We start from the raw sequence: 16,683 nt of genomic DNA on the forward strand, positions 1-16,683 counted from the left end.
CGCGGGAGCGGCGCAGCCCGCCCCGCCGGGGCCCCTCAGCGCCGGCCGCGAGGGCGCGCCCGGGCCTCGCGCCCGCCACCTCAGGGCGACCCCTCCCCCCCCCGCCTCGCACCCGCCACCTCAGGGCGACCCCTCCCCCCCCGCCCCGCGCCCGCCACCTCAGGGCGACCCCTCCCCTCCCCCCCCCCGCCTCGCACCCGCCACCTCAGGGCGACCCCCTCCCCCCCCCGCCTCGCACCCGCCACCTCAGGGCGACCCCTCCCCCCCCGCCCCGCGCCCGCCACCTCAGGGCGACCCCTCCCCTCCCCCCCCCGCCTCGCACCCGCCACCTCAGGGCGACCCCCTCCCCCCCCGCCCCGCGCCCGCCACCTCAGGGCGACCCCTCCCCTCCCCCCCCCGCCTCGCACCCGCCACCTCAGGGCGACCCCTCCCCTCCCCCCCCCCGCCTCGCACCCGCCACCTCAGGGCGACCCCCTCCCCTCCCGCGCCCGCCACCTCAGGGCGGCCCCTCCCCTCCCCCCCCGCCCCGCGCCCGCCACCTCAGGGCGACCCTTCCCCGCCCCGCCCCGCGCCCGCCACCTCAGGGCGACCCCTTCCCCCCCCCCCCACGCCCGCCACCTCAGGGCGACCCCTTCTCTTCCCCCCCCCCCGCGCTGCGCTCACTCTGCCGAGCTGGTCCCGTTGACGGCGGAGCCATCGGGCGCGGGGTTGAGCTGGATGGGCCCCGGCTTCTTCTTCGGCATCTTTCAGCCGCCGGTAGCGCCGAGCGTAACCCGCGGAGAAGCGCTGTCCCTACTTCGGCCGCCTCCAGGGGACTTCCTCCGGCGGGGCAAACTTAGCGGCTGCCCCCGCCGCCGGCTCCCCCGCGCGCTCGGGGCAGGCTGCGGGCAGCCGCCGACGTCGCGGCGCTACGCTGTGCCGCCGCCCGGCCCCGGCGCGCCTCGCCGCGCCGACCCTCGCGCCCAGCCCCGGCCTCCGCGGCGGAGCGGCGCCGAGCCCTCTCCCGGCGGCTCCCGACGGCGAAGACTGCCCGGGCTCAGTGTGCCCGTCCTTGCTCCTGCGCATGCGCCCGCCGCGCGGGCCCGCCCAGTGCGCAGGCGCCTGCCGCCACGCCTGCGCATCGCGGAGGGGAAGCCCTGCTGAAGCTCTGCCCTCACCGCGCTTTGCCCTCAGCTGCCGGTGCCGCGGGGGAGCCGGGCGGGGGAGGGGTCTCTGCCCTCGGGGTACCGGAGCGCTGCCCCCCGGCTGTGCCCCTGCCGCCTCGCCGCGGGGCTGAGCGCCCGGGCCGCCCCACGGCGCCGTGCGCTGGACGTTCCCGCTCAGCTCCCGCCTGCGCACTGGCGGGCGCCCAGCCTGCTCCCCTCGCCTGGGACAGGCTTTTTAACTGATTAATTCAAATTTTATTTTATTTTAATTTCAGACGTTTGCGGCAATGGGCTCTGAGGCCCCAGGCCGCTGTGCGGGCAGGAGGGATGCGGCGGGAGCCCGGCGCGGGCTCTGTACCGGCGGCGGAGCGGCCGCACCTGGGCGCGCTCAGCGCCGGAGACCGCCGCCGGCAGCGCATTGCCCGGTTAATACATTCTCTGACTTTTTATGGAAGTTTTATTTCGAGAGTGCCCACAGCGATTAATTAAAGTCAGCTGTTCCCAACCAGCGACATCAGTTTCTCTGTAGACACAGCCACATTGTTAAAGCAGTGTTTTATGGAGCAGTTTGTTTATCTCCCTCGCGTGCGATCATTAATGTACCCATATTTGGAAACTACTGCCTTTATAATTAAAACATAAACCTCAGTGAGGGTAATAATGGCTGCTAAATTTTTCCCAGAGTAAGTGCCTGAAGTAAAAATGAAAACTGAGGATTATAGTTGGAAAACACTTAATTATAAACAGTAAAATGAGTTTGAAAATGCAATGCAAAAACTGCTTTTGTTACAACATTGCTTTCGCTACGAGGAATGAACAGATTTGGATATCATTTGAATGAGAGCTCATCAATCCCCACTTGAAGGGAGGGTCAATCATGTTAGGCAATTATAACATCTGAAGTTCAAATGTATTTTACATATTCATGTGATGGTAGCTTTAAGTATGTATACATTTCTATGAAGTTCTGACTTTTCTCACTATTTGATCCTGAGATTTTCTGGTGCTTTATAATTACATTATTTTAGTGAACCTAAAGATACAACCAAGAGAATGTTATTTTCAGGTAGTTCTCTATCATGTATTGGTGTAGAAAAACAAAAACGTAGGGCTGAGAAAGTATGATTTTATTAAAAAAAAAAACTTCATGCTGTATACTGGGATTGTACTTTATGAACCTACTTAATACCTTTAACCTTAAAATTATTAAACATAGAAATCCTGAACTCATAAAAAACAGGGCAGTGACCCCACCCCATGGAAAGAACAGTACATGTTATTTGTGGGTTATTCCAAGAAAAAAATACATGAACAGAACTGTGAGGGTAAAACTGCAGAGAACTAAAGCTACCTTACTGCTGAAAAAGAGCCTCCATATTGGGATTTAAGGGAGTTAACGCTGCCTTGCTTTAACATTGACTTGCTTTAATTTTCCTGAGAGTTTCCATGCAGAATGACCTAGTTGACTCCAGGTGGGAGGTAAGATGAATTTTTATTACCAATACATCCCCTCCTATAGGTCTGGACACCTAAATTGGGAGAAACAACCAGGCAACAATGCTTTCCCCATCATAAAGGTTCCAGATGGAGAGTAAGTTAAGGATGAGTTTAACACCTCGTACATCTTTTTGCTCTTCCATGTCAATGAGCACTAGAGGCTGTGTTTTGTAACTGTCCTGTGATATTAATCCAGCACGAGTACTTTTTTTTTTAAGGTTTAGTTTTTATCTGAATCTGTTCTACAACATGGTTGACTGCTCAGCTGAAAGAACGTTAATGCTGCAACAACGTGATAGGAACATGTGCAAGGATGCCTGGTGTTATTTACAGCAACTTGTGAAGTCTAAGTATCAAGTCTCTCCATGCTAAAAACATTTTTTTTTTTTTTAACTACAGAAGAAATTGAGTTGCAGCTGAGGTTGTTTTTCTCTTTACCCAACTTTGTGTGGAGAAAAGCATGGACTCCTTTGTCTGACACTGAACTCCTTTGCAGAAAACATGCGAGTATCAAACAGATATTGAATGCACAATTATGACAAATGCCTATATTGCAGTTGCTCACATGAGTTATGCAACTCTAGTTATTCTAATAGGTTGTAAGTATGGCCTCTTTCTCTGAGCAGATTATTGCAGGGAAGATTTTATTTTCTTTTAAAGGTTTCGATAGAACAAAGAAGAATTTTAGTTATGAGTTGCAAATTTTCCCCATAGGCTTTGAATCATTTTTTTTCCTTCTAACATTGTTTGCTTTCTCTATCAGAATAGCCTATATACTAAAAGCCTACATAAACAGATGAATGACTGGACATGTCTACAGAAAACAAAGGTTTCAGTATGCAGACTTTTTTGAAATACAGCAAGAAAGAAATGTGGATCACATAAATCACTTCAGCTGATAGTAAAAGTGCAGAGTAAATTCCATAACAGAACTTATTTTTTAAGTACTTTGTATGAAGGACTACTGAATTCTGTTTCAATTTTCTGTGATTTGCAAACGTAAAATAATCATTGTATTTTTAATCAAAGTAGTTATTAATGCTTTTATAGAAACTGAAATTTATCATGAAAAAACTACCCTATATATTCTGCAGAACGCTTTATTATTCCTAACATCTTACCCATTTCTAAAGTAAAAAAAAAAGATTAAATTATTTAATTTTCACAGCTCTCCCCTTTCTACACACACTCCCTCTCCATTAAATGCCAGGTAACTTTAAGAGATAGCTCCCTCCTGCGGTGTACTTTATACTTGCACCGCAAACAACACTGTGGTCTGAACTCACTTGTCTGTTTTAGAGTCCTTTTAACCTACAGCAAGAAAACAAAGGTATTTTGAATTGACTTACTATAGAAATATAACCATATGTGTATGGACCGATGCCACCTCAGGAACCATTTCAATGTAATTGCTGCTGCTATCACCTAGTTCCTCAGGCACTATCATACTCTGGGAACTTTTAGGGGGACCAAGTCTTAGAAAAAGAGCTGGATGGCCTCTGGGCTTTGTTCAATGTGTTGTGAGACACTTTGGGGGTGTTTGTTTGTTTGTTTGTAATAATGGAGGTCATACTGATCTATATAGACATACTATTATTTCCTAAATGATCTATTTTCTTTTGTGTGATTATACAGTATACTTTACATGTTTCAAGAACGTTGTAGGTTGGTTGGAACTTACCTAAAACAAATAGATTTAACTTCAGTATATTTGCAACTGAAAATTAAGCACCTTTCCTCACCCAAAACAAAGCAAATGTAAAGCTGGTGGGAATTTTGTTTTTACAGATAGGTGTCTCTGAATATGGCTCACACAGAAAAAAAATGAACAAAAAATATAAGCGAGGCAGCGTAATCCCTAAGAAAGACTTCCGAGCAGGGAGACTTTCTGATTTATTGATTCAACTACTACTTGAAAAAAAAACCAGAACTGTAATATGTCCCTGTAAATAGAACTGCATCAAAGAAGTTTGTCTCCATTACCACTTTTTTTCCTTCATAAACTAAATTTTGGAGAGTTTCTTGTATGAGAAGGAAAAGAATACTTAAGATTTGAAGACTCAATAATCCATATAAAAAAGGGAGATAACTTGCAGGAGACTGATATTGAATCTGTGAAGTAGATATATAATATATAGAAATACAGAACCTATAAAGTAGCTAAAGTATCTATTAAGTTCCCCCCACCTACCAGTCAGCACTCAGGAATAAAACACTTATTTCAAGATGAATTATTCGTTTTCTCGCAAACTTGATTACTACGTACTTTAATTGCATCACTAAATTAGCCTGATTTTTAAAATTTGATTGACACATGAAGCTGTATATTTTACTGCCAAGACATACACACACAATTTTATTTGTAAGTTTTAATACTTCTTAATCTATTTAGTGCTTAACAGAGCAATTCAAGGAAATAATTCGTCCCATAAGCAATGGAATCTAAGAAGCCTAATACAGTTTTGATTAAAATTGGCCACCTGGATCAAAAGTTATTAGAAGGGGGCTGACAGATGGACAGACAAACAAGCAGAGATCACAGTCTTGTATATGTTGTTTTCCTCAAGAAACAGGGATTGAAAAGCCTACTGTGGATCAGAAGAAGAACTTAAATATATATTAGTACACTAAGAGGTTAAAAATATATTAATGTTTAAGATGACTGTGTAATATAAAATTTAGGTTAGATTAACAAGGTATAAATCACAGATATCTGTGAACTTTGCTAAATCTGAGCCATGATCTCCCACTGACAGCTACACTGGCACCAATATAGCCTGTTTTGCATAGGGTTTATGGGATGGGGAGTGGTTTTATTATAAAAACAGGTTTACCAATATAATACTAAGTGGGTTTTGCAGAATAGATTGTACTCCTGTAGCAGTAAACCCCTCCAAATGTAGAAGTAGCCAGTCATCCATTTTACAGATTTTCCCTGCCCTATGTTAAGTGTAGGATAAAACAAGAAATGAGACAAAGTATAAATTTTCTGCAGTTTTTCTCATAAAGTAACATTATTAAATACAGAAACACATAAGTAATACATCTGTTTCACTTAAACTAGAAACCTGAAGTATTTTCTAGAATACAGGCAAGTTATGGCCTTTTTTTTTTTATGGACTTATTATTTTATCAGCATGTGGCTGGTTATTCATTTCCCGAGAAAAAACAATAATCAATGCCTGCTGGTATATGTTTTTCATTTAATTAGGAACATAGGACTGGAAAGAACCACCCAGGTCATCAAGTCCAGTCTTTAATTAAACACTCTTCAAAAATATTGATTAATCAAAATTGCATAAATATGATAGGTTTTATAAGACTGCACTCCTCTGCAGAGATTATAAATAATCTTCTGCTTTAATCTTTGTACAGTATTTTTTCTTTCTGTTCATAAAAACAGCCGTGAACTGAAACACTGCCATAGAAATCTTGTTTATTGAAAAAACATGCATTTCAAGAACTTTTTCCATATCCATTATCTGTCTGTCCTGGTTAGGACAAAACATCTGTCACAGATAGGTCAGACCTCTGCTTCTGCAGACTGGTTGACTTGTGCGTATGCAGACTGCCCTGCTGGCTACTGCAAAACAGAACAGAAAAAGGCTACCATCTCTCTGCCTCTGCTCTGCAAGAACCCTACTACCATATTTCTTTTCTACCTACCAGTCAATTTTCAGAAAGTCTGCAGGAACTTAAGGGAAATTTGGGAACTCGGCATCTCTGGTAAATTCAGTTGACATTCAGTTGACATAAGTACTTAAAATCCAAACAGACAAAAAAAAGGCAATAAAAATTAAGGAAAACAGTTCTGAATTGGTTAGATACTCAGGCAACACCCCAAACCTACACTTCCTTTGTTTATAAAGATAATCTTATAATATTAAGAGTGATGATTATTTTCAGTGTAATTTTCAGTGTTTCAATGTAAATTCCTGTGGTGTTAGACATTTGATTTTCAATCATTTTATATGACAGACACAAGTCTTTAGTGTTTTGTTTTGAGCTGAAAATCAGTAACATGCTTTATAAATATTAATTTATCTTTGTATTTTTCACACTTCCTGAGCTCCAGTAAATTGAAGAAATTGGCCGTATCTAAAAAGTTGATTGTTAACAAACCCATTAATATGCTTACTCTTTTATGTTTATTTTGGACTATAAAAGATGTTCCTGTATTTGGGAGTACAAATTTTAAATATTGTTAAAATCATTTTGACTAAAGAGTAATACCCTTTATTTTTTAACTGGGAGATATCTGCAAGTGATTTTCTTTGTCATATTAGGAGGAAGAAATTAAATTATCAGAAATATTATGTATATCAAACTCATAGAGAAATAAGGGAAAACCATTTCTCTTGATGTACTAATAACTGACATTCACTCATTTTGCTTAAACGGTCTACAGTTTAAGTCAGATGCATTTACATGGACAGACCTGTAAAATATGCAGATAGTATTCTTCAGATGCAATAGATCAGTACATCACCTGCCAAAAACTGGATTTGCGACTCTGACAAAATCACCAGCAGCCCCGGAGGCCGCAGTGTGGCACCTCTCCCGTGGCTTCTGCAGTCGAAGTCCTTAAACGGTATCTTATGTACACAGATGCCAAGTTTCATTGGACTTGGTGTACTTCTTAAAGCCTGGACAGCTGCAAGCTGTTTAATTAATTACCAGAAGGCTCTACCCCACATGGTACGGAAAAAGGTCTTGGGACCACTACCTGCCCTGAAAGTGCTTCCCCACAGAGGGAGGAGAGCGAGCAGAGCTCCTCGTGCGTTACGTTAAATCCCATTTCAGGGTGGATTCATCATTCTTTCCCGAGCTGGCCTAGCAACCTTAGCCGCTTCAGACGCGACTGACCTCCCCAGGGATTTTAGCCCGGCGAAGTGCCACGAAGCCTCGCCGGGAGTGAGGTGAGGGAAACGGCGCTCCCAGCCCTGCCCCTCCCCCCGCCCCAACTCCCTCAGGTTTTGGCGCCAAAAGCGCGGTAGCGGCACCGCGCAGGCGCGTTGGCGCGGAGCGGCCGCTCACCTCAGCTGAGAGCTCGCGAGACGAGCGGCTCTCGCGGTGCCTCTGCCCTGCGCCGGGGCAGGAAGCGGCGGCAGCGGCGGGGCGCTGCTCGCTCGGGGTCCCTCGCGCCGGTGCAGGCGGGCGGGCGGCGTCGGCCTCTCTCTCCCGCTGAGAAGGGAGGCGCGGAGCCCTCTCGCCGCCCTCCGCGCTGGTTGAAGGGAGCCGCGCCGGCAGCCCGCCCCCCCCGCCAGTGCTCTGCTCGCGGCGCCCCGAGCCGCTCCTGAGGTGAGCGGGGCGCGGCGGCGGCGCCCGGCCCTCGAAGCCCTCGTGAGCGCCTTCTCCGCCCGCCCTCGGTCTGCGGCTCCGGGAGGGTTGCGCAGCCCCGAGGAAGGGAGCTCGCCTGTCCCGGCGGAGCTGCCTGGGCTCTCCTGCCGCTAAAACCGCTCGGGAGGCAACTTTCTCCTCAGAGGAGAGCTGTTGCCGAAGCCGCGTGTCTGTGGCGAGGCTGGGTCGTCGCTAGCCCAGGTGGGCTGGTGGGCCAAAGCCTCTGGAGCTGCCTGCGCTAAAGCAACTGGAAAAAGGGAATCCTCCTCCCGACTGCGTTTCTGAGTGGGTAAGCTGTAAAGCAGAGGAGTTATCACCCCCCCCCCCACTAATCTTTGATCTTCAATGACTTTAAGGGAAAACAGCTGTCTTAATAAGTGCTTTAGTTAGAAATCTGTATTGTTTGTTTTGTTTTGTTTTGTTTTTTTATACCTGTGACCCGTTCCTGCCCCTCCCAAATAAATTTGATGAGTTGAGACACGACAAACCCTTTTATCTGACATGGTGAGACTGAGTTGTGTCATCCTTTTACATGGTATCTGCTACCTAATTTCTTGATTTGTTTTTTTTTTTTTCTTGGTTGGCAAGTATTTTTTGGGAAAAGCTGGGACCCATAGACGTGTTGTATGTAACTGATACTTAGCTGCTGCTTCTCACTGCTTCTTTTTAAATGTTTTTTGGTATTTCCTGCAGGAGGGAAAAGTTAATCTGTGGCAATGATAGACCCTTTAGAGAACAACTTGTTTGATCTTCCCGATTATGAGAATACGGAAGATGAAACATTTCCGCCTCTTCCACCTCCTACCTCTCCAGGAAAAGATGATGCTGAATGGGCTCTAGCTAATGGAGGTGAATACCTGTGACTCCTAAAGAACCAATTTTGCAGTATAGACTATGAGAACTATCTTACTATTGGTGTTGTACTTCCCTACCTTGAATTTCTTATATATATAAAATTATATATATTATTTATATAAAAATAGCTCCCTATATAGCCTTATATAAATAGCCTCATGGATAAGAAAGCACTCAATAAATTTAAATTATACATGATTCTACAAATCCAAGCTTGTGGGAAAAGTTTGTAGATTCCATCAAAACATCTGCAGCACAAATGAATCTTCTAAAAATTCAAGCTTTCCTGCCAAAACATCAAAAAAGGTAATTATACAGTAGTGATGTACCTTGAGTGGAGAAAAGCTAGGAGTGCTGAATATAGTAGTCCAGGGAGATGTTGGTTGTTTCCGTAGAGTGCATGATTTAGGAAAAGTCCAAGGCACTACAGGACAAGTGAAATTTAAACTAAAACTGCTCATATTTCAAATGATCTTACAGCCATCCAGTATACTGAACTGGCTAATAGAAGACGCAAAGATTTCTTGTAAGCATTATTTATAGGCAAATATAAGTAATCATAATGTTAAGTATGTGGTTTTCTTGATCCTTTGTTTACTAGAAAGTATGGTTTGGAGTAGATTTAATTCCTTGATATATGAAAAGGAGAGTTCTAATTTCCAACTTCCTGATATTCAAAGAAACAAATGTAAAGGAAGAAATCAGTATGTCAACTAATTGCTAGTTCTTAGCTGAGACAGGCAGTTGTACCTTATCTGTTAAAGTCAGAAGTTCAAAAGTATACATAAAGCCTTAATCAAAACACACAAAATTTGGTTCTTAAAAGACATGCAGACTCATTGATTGTGTGTTCATATAGCACCCCTTTCTCTATTTTTGAAGGTGATAGTGAAAGCTTCAGTCCTCTTTAAGATTTATCCTGGAAATTTTGGGAAGCACCTTTTACCACTTGAGTTTTAACTCTTAGAACTGGCAGCAGCTACTCTCAATGCATTTCTAATCAGAAATGTACAAGTGGTAAAGCTAGGTTCTTTGAAAAGGAAGTATCATTCTTTGCTAGAAAAGTTGATTCTTAATATATTTTAAAGGGACACATTTATTTCCAAACTATCTTGTGGGAGAAGAAAGATGAAATGTACAAACATTTGTTGGAAGTAATAATTACAATTGAATGCTTGTGACCGTTGCCTTTGAGATAGGGTAGAAACTTAAAAGTTGTGTAATGCTAGTTGATGTAATTTGCATTATATACTTACAGTATGTTGTATTTCTTTTGTAAGAACCAGATGGTAACCAGCAGTCACAAACAAAGGATTCTTCTGTGACTACGCGGAAATCAGTTAGAAGACCAACACCTAAACTAGATGCCCAAAGGTGTGTGGGGGTTTTTTTGTTTTCTTTTTTTCCTTTAGACTATTTCTTTCTGTTATGTATTTGGTGTATGGCTGTTGGGGGAATGATTAAGGTGCTTATCTCTCAGATGTTCTCTATGTGGTCATATGCAAACCAGAGATCAAGATTTTTGGAGATGAAAGTTCCTGTTGTTGCATACTGCATTTCAATCTTTTTATTCCTTGCTTACCTATGTAATACTATTATTAGTCAAACTTTCTTGAAGGTTTCTTGGAACTTGGCACATGACTAATAACTTGTTTGTAGATTTTTTTTTTCATACATAGGATTCTTCCAGCTGTATCATCTTTATTTTGGCTCAGACATTACTGTGGGTTTCTTATTATTTAATTGAAGTGTGTTTCAAAATAAAACCTCAGTGTAATAGTCTAAAGTACTATATAAAGCACATCTATATGTGACTTCTGTACAAACTGGATAAATTCTGTTTGTAAAAGTTAAGGGTTTTAGTATTTCCCTTGCTCCTTCCACTAAAACTGAGGTAAGTTCTATATAAAAAATAGAAGGAATCTGTGATTCTGTTTTCTTTTGTGTTGTGTTAAAATATTTTAATGAAACTATTTTCTGATACCACAGCTGGATGTCTTGGGCCTGTACCTAATTGGTTTTACTTGGCCAGTATAGATATGTGGACTGACCTTTTCATTTGATTCTGTGTAATCAAAAAGTTGCTTGGACAGGGACTGTTTGCATGGTGACTTTCCAAAAAAGTCTTACTCTTTATTGCAGTCTTTATCCTATTGTGTGGGGCTTTTTCTGTGTTTTTTTTTATTGTTTTCTTTTTTTTGACTTCTAAACCCATATGTCTTTCAAGTAGAACTTTGCAGAAAACTTTAGACTAGAGGAATGATCTTGATTCAAAAAAAAAAAAAAAAAAAAAAAAAAGTAGGTATGGGTTTCAAGTAACTTGGACTTTTTCATGCTAACAGGTTAGTTTCTGAAAGAGGACTTCCTGCCTTAAGACACATATTTGACAACACAAAGTTCAAGGGTAAGGGGCATGAGGTAAGAAATACTGAATTTTTATTTTGTTTCCTGGGAGATTAGCTTAGACTGATAGATTGCTGCCCTTCTTGTATGGGGAGGAAGCAACCATGTGCAGCTTTCTAACATCAGTGGAATGTGCCCTGCTGAGTTTTGTAGTTGTGCATAAAAAATACATGACTGTTTCACAGAATCAGTATTTTGATCTTAAACTACTTCCCTCTGCTTCAGAACTAGAATATCACGTCTGTGACTTGTCCGTAGAAAGATGCTTTTGAGATTGGAAGAGGCTTACAAGGCTGCTTACTAGGCCTTAAGAAATGCCTTACGTTCTCATTTCATGATCAGATTTCCTGTTCTGGCTGTTGTGACACCTGTATCCCAAAACTTCTAATACTATAATGTGAAGCAAAGAGAAAGCAGCAGTTTCTCTATAAACTATCTCATTGTCTTGGATACATTAAAAAATATAACTTTTATTTTGAAATGTCATTAAATAGACTATTTGAACATTTGCAAAGAAACCTGTGTGTCTTTAGTTTACGAAGGAAGTTATGGTATAAATTCTCTGTACAACTGGAGGCACAAAGAAACTAGGCAAAACTGCTGATGTGAGCGGAAATATTCACTAGATAACCTTATTTAGATGTACATTTTTTTGTCCATTCTAAACATCAAAATATATGCTAAACATGCCACCATGAATTTTCCAGTCTTGGTTTGGGTATAAGTTGCTTAAGGGGCAACTTCTCAGAAGCCTATCAAATGTTTTACAGTATATGTAAATGCTTTTCCTGAATTTTGATCACTGTTCTTCTCATAGCTTGAAACTGCACTTGATTGTGGGAGGATAGATTACTGGAACATTTATATTGCAAAGACTTTTCAAGAGACTTTCGAACTACAAAAGCTGAATATTTTCAGAAACATTACTGGCATGTTTCCCTCTGCAGTTTACTGACTTAATCAACTTTTAACAGCTGGATGTCTTGTTTTATGTTCTAGGCAGAGGACCTGAAGACACTTATGCGACATATGGAACATTGGGCTCATAGATTATTTCCAAAATTGCAATTTGATGATTTTATTGACAGAGTAGAGTCTTTGGGAAACAAAAAGGAAGTTCAGGTACATGCTGCTCATGTCCATTTCTCTTCATGCGGTACTATAAGGGGTAGGTTACACAACAAAAGAAAACTTAAGTTATGCTTACCATTTAGGATTATAATTTGATTTAAATTATTTTCTTTCATTTAAAGAAGCTATCCAGTATTTAAAAGTATTTATGATCATATTTAGATGTAATCTTTACTTGAAACCGTACTTCAAAAAATGTGCTCTGACTTACAAAAGACATCTTTACCAAAGCAGTTTAGTAAAGAGTGCAGCTTCCTCTAGGTAGGTGATAGACAAAGTATTAGGAAAACACAGTTTTAAAAGTTGTGGAAAAAACAGACATGTAGGGAAAGGGAATATTATTTCAGAGAAATAAAGGATAAAGAGAAATCAGGAGTAGTATTAAAAACCATATCAACATAACACAAAAGATTTTGTCACAGATGAAATATTAGTATTATTTCTTTTCATTTTAAGACCTGTCTAAAGCGGATTAGACTTGATCTTCCTATTTTGCATGAAGACTTCAAAAATAATGAAGGTATGTTCTATATGCTGTTTGTTCAGTGGCTGAATACTTAAAACATCTCTTTCCTTCCTCTCCCACTGACTAGAAGTTAAATGTTCAGGATCCATTTTTCTGTTGTAGAAGAAATTAAGACTGGTCCTCCATTTTAAAACCAGGCTTCTGTGAAAGACTTACAATTGCAAAACTGAACTGATACTCAAACTAAAATGCTCCATATATATTTATAACTGAGTGGCATATAGAAAGGAAATGGAAAATGGGTATTAAAATCAGCATTGTTAGCAATGGTCTTCGGGGGGGGACACAACCAAAACTGCAATTCTCAAGTGAACATATTCTTTCTTTGTTTTTATTTTACTCTTATATGAGTGTGCAGTCTGGAGAGCTCTTGGATGTTATTAATGAAGAAATCGAAGATTCATTATATTGTTTATACTGCCAACACTTACAATGCAGTCATGATGTGGTGTCCTTTATAGGAAAAGTGCTTATTAATGCTTGTAGGTGCTGCTATGTGTATGTGTCACTCTTGGTGTGTAGCTGCTGCTATTTCTTCCAATTTCAAAATCCAGCCACTTAATAAATAGGTAATTCAAGAGTCTTCTAATCAGATGACATTTTCAGATGGACCAGAAACAAAGTTCACTTATAAAAAGAAGGAGCAGAATTCACTTAGAGGGTAGTATGAAAGAAATGTTATTAGCAGAAATGTCAGAATTTCATAGTCTTTTCTAATGTCCTTTGCAGGTGTTTACCCTTTCACTGTAGGTCTCTCTTAAAACAGAAGTATCTATATTGTCTAGTTTGCCTTCATTTGAGCTTCACCATCCAGATAAATCAGTGCTTGGAAAATACGTTGCAGTGAAAGAGTTATCAGTGGTAAAACCTTGCCATACCTATGGGGGAAGACCTTAGGGCAGTTAGTGAAATGTGGCTGTCTTTGCTATTGGCTGCATTTGCTAGACATTTAATGCAACCGTAAGCAGCCACAAATAGTAAAATAAATGGTTCCTGCCGACAGTGTCTGTAGAGTTATCAGATTTTTCTGTGCGATGGTTCCATACATTTGTATTTAAATACAGTGCTGATAATGTTCTTGAACTATGTTAGTCAGTGTACTGCTACAACTGGTCGGTCTTCAGTCAAAAAACTTGAGTAGATATCTGACAGTTTTGAAATAAAAATTCAACCTAGAAATACAAGCTAGAGTATGGTATTTAAAAAAAAAAAAAAAAAACAAAAAACACACAACTTGTTTTCGGCTACCTTCTCTGTTTACAGGCTTAAAGTGCGGCAGAGGCACAAGCATACTTGGCCTTAGGCAATCTTGAAACAGGGCTTTGCTTCCCTGTTGGTGGGTGAAGTTTGTCTAATGGAATTGGACTGCCTCCATTTGGCATGTGTTAATTTTGACAACTGAGTAAACATGCTGTAATAGTAGCACACTGAATCCAAAATTGACTATTTCATGTCTATGTTTGAACCTGTCTATTGATTCCCAGAACTAGTCCCTCCACTTTCCAAAGGACACTGTGGTGTTAGTATGGGTAGGAAGAAAAGTATTTGGCCCTTCAATAAGGATTGTACATCTGAATTTACTGGATTTTGACCTTCAGGCACAGCTTATGATTGCTAATTTAGTACACAGAGACTTCTCTATATTCAGATGCTGCTTACTGTTGTGTGTTTGGGTTCTCTGATAAGCACTTGCTTTATATCACTCTGAATATCAGCTATATGCACCTAGATGGAAAATTGCCAGGTAACTGAAAACTAAATCATGGAATGATCTTCAGCTATTAATACAATTTAAAAATGTAGCATATAGTCAGAAATGCCTTTAGAATGTCTTCTTGCCAGGTATTCAGCAATGTATCTCTGTGGGTTCAAAGTGTTGATTTCTGCCTCTCTTCACCCCCACCCTTTGCAATTCATTTTAAATCAGATGGTGGAGGGGAAAGCAATGGGCTGGATATAGCCACTGAAGATGTACGTTCCTGCTCTGGAAACGTAAGAGAACTGGATTCTCCCTCTGGTACAACTCTCACGGAAGAGCAACAACAGCGAATCAAAAAGAACAGGCAACTAGCCTTGGAACGCAGACAAGCAAAGATGCAGTGTAACAGCCAGTCACAACAAAGCGGTAAACAACTCTAACTTCAATGTTTATGTAACATTGATAGTCTGAAAACTTTGAAGGCTTTGCCTTCCCATTATTAAGATTGGTAAGCTCCTCTCTTTAAAAACACTTGTTTCTAAATAGGTGTTGCATGAAAGGACTTTAGAAAGTAAGGCACTGTCAGTTTCTAATTTAAATTCTGCTTAGGTAATCTGCCAGTATACTGCAGTTGGAGTTGTCAGTTATTCCCTGTTTTGGTCAGTCATCTTTTTCTGATGAAGATAGAAATTTTTACTGTTTTAATGTAAAAAGACTGTCTCTACTCTCACCTTTCCAAAAATTGTTGCAGTAACTGTAAGAGTTAATTGAAATAAACCAGCAAGGTTTTAAAGTCGGATGTATGTATTCTTACTGTTCAAAGATGCAGGCTCAAAATCTCTTAGGATACTGAATTGTAGAAAAGAGGCTAGGCAAATTATTGCTACAAGCATAGTGATAGTACATATTTCTCTTCCCTCCACTCTTACGATTGTCCCATCTCCCATTTTAACTGTTACTAACCTGTCCTATGACAGAAATGAAACATGTTACCTTGTCTGAAATAGCAGGGATAAACTTCTCATATTGTTGTCCCTGAAACTACTGCTGCATAGTTTGAAAACATCTACACTTACTTCCTAAGAGTAGGATATTTAAGGCTTACACACTTGAGCTTCTCAGCCAATTTAAAGGAAATAGTAGTACTTGCTCTTTTAGCAAGTAGCAAAATGTGCATCTCCCAAATTTAAACTGTTTCTGTAGTTAGACTCCTCCAAAGCTGAGTCAGAACTCCTATTCTCCCTAGTTGTCCTGCTAACTTCTGATAGCTTTCTTGTTGCTGAAATGAAACTTAACTTGCTAGTCATTTCTGAAGTTGGCTCTCTTGAAGGCTGTGATTCTGGGGGAAGAAACTGCAGCTGGTAAACAGAGCAATAATATTTTTCTTACCAAAGATTTTTTTTTTTTAATAGAGCTCTCTGCTAGTTGCCCGGAAGAAGAGGTGTTTAATACCACAGCTGCTCAGAATCTGGCTGACCTTACAGAAGACACTCAAGTTACTGCAACCAAGTTTGCTGTTGCAGATGCTGAGGACAGAGATACAGAATTGGAATATGCCAGTGAAAAGCAATAACCTTTCCACGTGCTTTGAATGACTTTCTTAACCCAAAGATCCCAACATTGTAAGTTCTATCATTATATGCAAATGTCACCGACTGTTTCCACTCTGACTCTGGAAGCTGCATGGAAGGCTTAGTCTTGATGTCTACACAGTTGGAAGAACTTGGTTTTCTTGTGTGAAAATGAGCAACTCCATACATTGGGAAACAGAACAGAAATTGATTTGAGACAGTTGAGATATCATCTTTGGCAGTGACATTCTTTGGGAAATGTTACTGATGCAAGGTTTTCTGACCTACTCTGAATCTTTTTTACTGTTGATGTAAAAGTGGGGCTGGGGCATTGACAGATCAGGTTTATATTCAAGGTTTTATTTAATAGAGGACAGTGCTATGTATGAACCAGCTGTCCTGCATTTTGTAATTCACTTATCAAATACCTGTATCTTGTTCTTATAAAATGGAAGCTATTAAATTTCAGAAATCAAACCCGAAAATCTTGTATAAAGCTGTTAAGCTATAACCACT

General features: G+C 41.3%; 2 protein-coding genes and 1 non-coding gene across 10 annotated transcripts in view; 2 read left to right on the forward strand and 1 right to left on the reverse strand.

Annotated features, from left to right (window-relative positions):
* Positions 1-979, reverse strand: part of MAP2K1 (mitogen-activated protein kinase kinase 1) — a 42,274-nt gene extending 41,295 nt beyond the window's left edge. For 2 of the 7 annotated variants that reach the window (XM_067305716.1, XM_067305715.1), the window contains exon 1: positions 664-979. In XM_067305716.1, coding sequence (XP_067161817.1) covers positions 664-743 — 80 coding nt within the window. In that variant the 5' untranslated portion in view covers positions 744-979. The remainder of the gene's footprint in view (positions 1-663) is intronic. The other 5 variants (XM_067305710.1, XM_067305709.1, XM_067305714.1 and 2 more) reach the window with 5 other exon arrangements.
* Positions 980-7,764: 6,785 nt separating this feature from the next.
* TIPIN (TIMELESS interacting protein) lies at positions 7,765-16,644 on the forward strand. 2 transcript variants are annotated; one of them, XM_013946450.2, is made up of 8 exons: positions 7,765-8,271; positions 8,676-8,831; positions 10,124-10,211; positions 11,180-11,255; positions 12,240-12,362; positions 12,828-12,891; positions 14,825-15,022; positions 16,009-16,644. In XM_013946450.2, exons 2-8 carry the CDS (start codon positions 8,699-8,701, stop codon positions 16,167-16,169), a joined length of 843 nt encoding a protein of 280 aa, XP_013801904.2. In that variant the 5' UTR covers positions 7,765-8,271; positions 8,676-8,698; the 3' UTR covers positions 16,170-16,644. The 2 variants fall into 2 exon arrangements, with proteins under 2 accessions (XP_013801904.2, XP_013801903.2); XM_013946449.2 differs by having other exon boundaries at positions 7,766-8,271; positions 10,118-10,211.
* On the forward strand, positions 13,810-13,946 carry LOC136993449 (small Cajal body-specific RNA 14). Its single transcript, XR_010885774.1, has one exon. It is a non-coding gene; the product is annotated as a small Cajal body-specific RNA 14 (non-coding RNA).
* Positions 16,645-16,683: the final 39 nt, after the last annotated feature.

The sequence above is a fragment of the Apteryx mantelli genome, chromosome 15, assembly GCF_036417845.1.
Source record: "Apteryx mantelli isolate bAptMan1 chromosome 15, bAptMan1.hap1, whole genome shotgun sequence".
In the NCBI taxonomy this organism is placed as follows: domain Eukaryota; kingdom Metazoa; phylum Chordata; class Aves; order Apterygiformes; family Apterygidae; genus Apteryx; species Apteryx mantelli.